The 6,024-nt window shown below is 19.7% G+C and overlaps 1 protein-coding gene across 1 annotated transcript; it reads right to left on the minus strand.

Moving 5' to 3' along the window:
* Positions 1–2,906: 2,906 nt before the first annotated feature.
* Positions 2,907–3,972, minus strand: LOC128958410 (phytanoyl-CoA dioxygenase domain-containing protein 1-like). Its single transcript, XM_054304263.1, has 2 exons — positions 3,360–3,972; positions 2,907–3,280 (listed from the first exon to the last, which is right to left on the minus strand). Exons 1-2 carry the CDS (start codon positions 3,882–3,884, stop codon positions 2,942–2,944), a joined length of 864 nt encoding a protein of 287 aa, XP_054160238.1. The 5' UTR covers positions 3,885–3,972; the 3' UTR covers positions 2,907–2,941.
* Positions 3,973–6,024: the final 2,052 nt, after the last annotated feature.

Genomic DNA, 6,024 nt, shown 5'->3' on the forward strand with positions numbered 1-6,024 from the left:
ATGATTAAATATTTGTATATTGTGTTTTTATATGCAATGAATGCATCGTTTAATGTAAATAATATTAAATATTTTAATGATATTACAAACAGAGAAAAATTAATAGATTTAATTAAAGACAAAAAACAAGAAAAAAGTAAATCGAAAAATAAGAAAAGCTATCCAATTTGTCGAAAAAAAGTAGAAAATAAACTCAAAAGACAATCGGTAATTATATTATTAAATTAAATTGTATTAAATTATGTTAAATTATGTTAATTTATGTTAAATTATGTTAAATTATGTTAATTTATGTTAATTTATGTTAAATTATGTTAATTTAAGTTAATTTATGTTAATTTATGGTAAATTATGTTAATATATGGTAAATTATGTTAATATATGTTAAATTATGTTAATTTATGTTAAATTATGTTAATTTATGTTAAATTATGTTAATTTATGTTAAATTATGTTAATTTATGTTAAATTATGTTAATTTATGTTAATTTATGTTAATTTATGTTAAATTATGTTAATTTATGTTAAATTATGTTAATTTATGTTAATTTATGTTAAATTATGTTAATTTATGTTATACTATGTCAAATTAAATTATATTTTTATTAAATACAGGGAAATGAATATATATCACCTAATGGTAAAAAATTATTAAGAAAGAGTTTACAAAAATTGAAATGTGTTGCAAAAGATTGAAATGTTATCAAAAAGTAAATGAAATACAACAAAATGAGATAATTTTAAATTTAATGAATCATGAAAAACAAGATTATATGTTAAAAGAAATGTTAAAAAAAGTTAACAATAATCAAGATTCAAAAAGAAATAATATATGGAACTATGCAATTAAAAATCAAGACAATTATGAGGTTAAAGTTTGTTTAAAATTTATAACACTTTTATTAAAAATAGATAAATCTAGAATTCAAAAAATTCAAAATAAAATAAACAAAAATATTAATTTAATAGATTTAAGAGGTTATAATATTAAAAAAACTAAAATTGATAAAATTATATTTAATGATTTTATTAAATTATTTCCTACATTACCTTCTCATTATACAAAAAGTAATAAATTATATTTTTATAATAATGATTTAAATTTAACTAAATTATATAAACTTTATATTAATTATGTTAAAGATAAAAATCAATGTAAAATTAGTTTAATGTTATTTAGTAATTTTTTTAAAGCTAATTATAATATTCAATTTAAAAAACCTAAATCTGATCAATGTGATTTTTGTTTTGAATATAATAATAAAGTAAATAATAATAGTTTAATAACAGATTTAGAATATAATAATCATAAATTAGCAATATTAACACATAAAAATTTAAAAAATAGTTATATAAATGATAATAAATATTTAGTTATTGAATTTGACTATGGTCAAAATAAACCTTTACCTTATTTAACAATATCAGATGTTTTTTATAAACGATTATTATGGTTTTTTATATTAAATATTCATGTTTATAATTATGATTCTTTTATTTTTTATAATATTGAAGGTAAATATCCAAAAAACGCTAATAGTATTATTTCTAATTTATATAGAGTATTAAATTTTTATAAATAATGAAGTTTTAAAAAATAAAGAAATTATATTTATGTCTGATAATACTTGTGCACAAAATAAAAATTGGTGCATGATTAAATTTTGTTCTTATATTTCAATTAAATTAAATATTAAGTTAACACATATAGGTAAAAGGTAAAAGGTCATACATTTTGTACATGTGATAGAAATTTTGGTATTATAAGTAAAAATTGTAAAAATAAAATTATTCAAAATCCTAACCAATATATTCAATTAATTAAAGAATGCAAATTTAATACAATAGAATCAGAAGTTTATAATTTTAATAATTTTTTGAATAATTTTTTTACCGAAAAAAGAACAAAAATTCAAATTTCAAATTATGTAAAATTTTTGTTCAATCCTAATGGTGATATTTTTTTATATGATAATTATTACGATCAAAATGTTGTTAAAATTAATTTAATTAAATCCACTTTATTAGATATTAAAATATCAAATTTTGACACAAGTTTAATAAATGATAATGTAGGTATTACTAAAGAAAAATATAAAGATATTTTAAGTTTATTAAAATATTTAGATATAGATAACCAAAAATTTTATTTGTCTTATTTTAAAGAAATTAATTGTAATTATAATAATAATAATGTTGTAGAAAGTGATGAAAATATATGTATTTAATTGTATTTAATTAATAAATTATTTATTGTTTTTTAAAAGCGTACTTTATTTTTGTTTTATTTCTAACCGTAAATATGGGACTTTTAAAAATGAGTTTAAATCATTATAACTGGTTTCAGACTTTAGAAACTCAATTGTAGACATATTACTTGATTGGACACAATGTCCGTTAATGCAATCATTTGCTTGAAAATTGCAGAAAAGATATAAAAATAAGAATCCGAATGCATATTGAAAATAATTGACAACATTTTGAACTTTATAAATAATTATTTAATAATATTATATAAAATATATAAATAAATATTTGTTATTATAATTATGTTATACTGTAGTTGTCAAATAACGTTTGAAGGTATATGGCATACTGTATGCCACTATATGTCACTATATGTCATACCTTTTAAATGTATATTTAAATTATAGATATTTAAATATTTATACTGTATTTTAAATCTATGACAATATAATTGTTTAAACAATTGCTTAATGATTATCAATCAATTAATATAACTATTAATTAAAAATTCTGTCGAATATATCATATAAATCTAATTTTATATACTGTATAATATTTAAAGTTAATGTTATAAATGGAAATTTATGATAAATTAAATCATAAATGACCATTATCATTTATTGTTATCTATATTGTTAACAGTGCTTTAAAAACATTGATTTATTATTAATAATTAGATATTTAAAAATAGAAATTAATTTTTATATAGAGAAGGAAAGGGCATATCGTGTGTCGGTTGCAACCAATTGAATGAATCCCAAACTCTATCCTTTTGTTCAAATATGTGGAAAGTATAGATAGGTCTTGGATTAGTTGACCGATTGATTGCACTCTTATGAATGACAAAACCATTGATAACAACTGCTGATCCTTTCTTGACGGGTGCGCTCACAAACTGTCTGTCTTTAAATTGATTGCACTCTTTAGTTAACTTCATAACAGTTGATCCATTTTGATCAGTCGTACGAATCCATTGAGTATGTAGTCCTTCATGATGTGAACCGGGGATGAACTCCAAACAACCATTTTCTGTCTAATCAGATATTGGTTATAAAAACATCACTTTTGTAATGCAGTATATAATATACAGTAAACCATTTAAGATGACATACCGTTGCATCTTCTAAAGCAAACCAAAGACCAATTACTTTAGGATCAGGTATTGCGTGCAGATATGTTGCGTCCTGATGTGGCATTACTTCACCACCGATGCCCGGGTTTTTAAATATATACATACTCTGGACGACCACTGGCTCAACAAAACCAATTTGTTTAACTAATTGTTTAACTTTGTCACTGAATGTGATCTCTTTAAATGGTTGGCTCATCCAATGCAATGCGTGTCCAATCTTATTAAGACACGAGTACTTGTCTACAACCAACTCTCCCCTATCATTAAAGGCATGACTTTCGTAAAAATAGCGAATTTTGTCGCCAGAGTTCATAAAATAGTCGTTTGTTTGTTGACTATCACCAGTCGTGAAGATAGTCTGGTCTTCCCGTAAATCTAATCCCTTATCAATCAATGTTTTGCATTCACTCTTCAATGTTTCCACTTCTTTGTTTGACAAGAAATCCTCAATAATAGCGTAACCATTGATTTGAAAATCTTGAAGAACTTTAGTTAAGTTATCCATAATTTTATTTAATTCTCTTTATTATTGAATACTTATATATAAAACATAAAACTAATAAAATTACTTTTTATTAAAACTGTTTGACTCAACGCTTATCAAAACGTAGAGAATCTGCAAAAATATTTTAGTAAACCTGAAATCAATGCAAATATAAATAGTATTCAATAGTTTATTGAATTCATATCTATTAATATGTCCTTCATTTTTGAAATTTTTAAAGTGATTGTCGAAATATTTTTGAAATATTTATTTATAAATTATACATACAATATAATAATAAGTTTGACCATTTTATTAAAAGTATTTCAACATTTTTCAATTAAAAAAAAGAAAAGATTTATTAGCTTTAATTTAATTAAGTTTGTTATTAAATAATTAATATTTACGTTAAAATCAATGAGTATTTGGATTGAATTAGTTTTTATATACTTTATACTTAGATTAACTTATTTAATAATAGAAATGAGTATTCAGTGTATAAATTATTAGACCGACATTACCTATAATTTTATTTATTAAAATATAGTTTATAAAAATATTAGAGTAGATTATAAAAAATATTAATATAATTTATATCAATTCTATATGAGATTCAATTTGTTGAGTAGTCTAAAATGATAATATTTGGTCTAAATTTTATATGGGGGGGGGGTCTCAATAAAATAACAAAATAAAATATTTTTGGATTTTTTAAGGAAAAATTTATTTTAAATTTTTATTTGTCTAACTAATAAATTTTTATAAAACTTGTTTTTATTGATAAATTATTATTATTCAAACTAATATTATACTATATAACTTATGTTTATAACATTAATAAACCAGTTGAGAATGCTAGAAAGCATTTCCATACGAACTCCTTATCCAAATTAAATATTAAATAATAATTTACTTTAATAAATTTCGGTATTAAATAACATTGTGATAAAATAAACTCAACTTTAGTTATGTAGGGTATTAAATGATACTATGACAAAATAAACTTAATTTTAGTCATGTAGCTAATAACCTATATTATATTTTTGATGCTTTATTCAAATCTGAAATCAAAATTCGAATAAATGGTGACAGACGGACATAAAGAATTCAAATAAGTACTCCTTTCATGAGTTCATGAATATGAAGTGCATTTATTGTAAAAATTTTAAAAATAGTAACACTTATATTTTAAAATATTAAAAAATAATTTTGATTTTTAACGGTTTACACATTTTCAGTTTTAATAAAATAATTTTTTACCAAGTGCCAATTATTTTGAGATCAATTAAACTTTAAAACTATTAATAAATCCATTTCTGATTATAATTATATAAATTTACTAATTATTATTTATATATAAAATTATATATTAAATATAGACTATAGGAATTCAATATCAATCTTATATATTAATATAATATTTAACTCTTGGTTAATAACTTTATATAATTATACTGTAATCATATGTAGTATAGAAATTAATGATTACACAAACATTTTATAACAAAAAATACATTAAACATTTGGCTAACTTTTTGTTTTAGCGTTACTTTTATGTTTTCTAACATTAGTTTCAAATGAAATTTTATATAAAGAAAATAATAATCTTTTAATTACCGTAATATTTTAACTATTTATATATTACTAATAATAACATTATTATTATTTTTATCATTTAATTTCATCATATAATTTGCTCTATTAATAATTATTTATTTAATACCTAAAAATTTGTATTTTCAAAATTAAGTGTATTTTTTATCTTTTCTTAATAAAAATATGATATTAATTTGTAATACTGTTATGCATTATTAATAATTGTAATTTAAATAGAGATTAAAATAAATTACAAATTGATTAAATATATATTTTTTACTAATAAATGACTATTTAAAAATAATTATTTAAGTAAATATTTTGGTAGTTTTTAGTAAATATTTTATTGAATATTTTCAATTTTTAAATAAATATTTCTTGATGCACTAGTAATAACACTTTAATAATCCTATTAATTAACTTATTTAAATGTTTCAATTCTGCATTTAATGTATAATTTATTATAACAATAACAAAATTCACACAACTATAGCATTTTATCAATTGATTGGCAGTGAGATTATATTTGTAACACAAATACTTGATAGCGATAAATGAGAAAATT

This window comes from Oppia nitens, unplaced genomic scaffold, assembly GCF_028296485.1.
Source record: "Oppia nitens isolate AA-2021 unplaced genomic scaffold, nextdenovo-longstitch-racon4-pilon3 scaffold13_pilon_pilon_pilon, whole genome shotgun sequence".
NCBI classification, from domain to species: Eukaryota; Metazoa; Arthropoda; class Arachnida; order Sarcoptiformes; family Oppiidae; genus Oppia; species Oppia nitens.

Coding starts and splice junctions, on each gene's coding strand:
- LOC128958410 (XM_054304263.1), bottom strand. CDS start 3,884: ATGGATAACTTAACTAAAGTTCTTCAAGATTTTCAAATCAATGGTTAC. Junction 3,281..3,359: donor TTGCTTTAGAAGATGCAACG/GTATGTCATCTT, acceptor ATATCTGATTAG/ACAGAAAATGGTTGTTTGGA.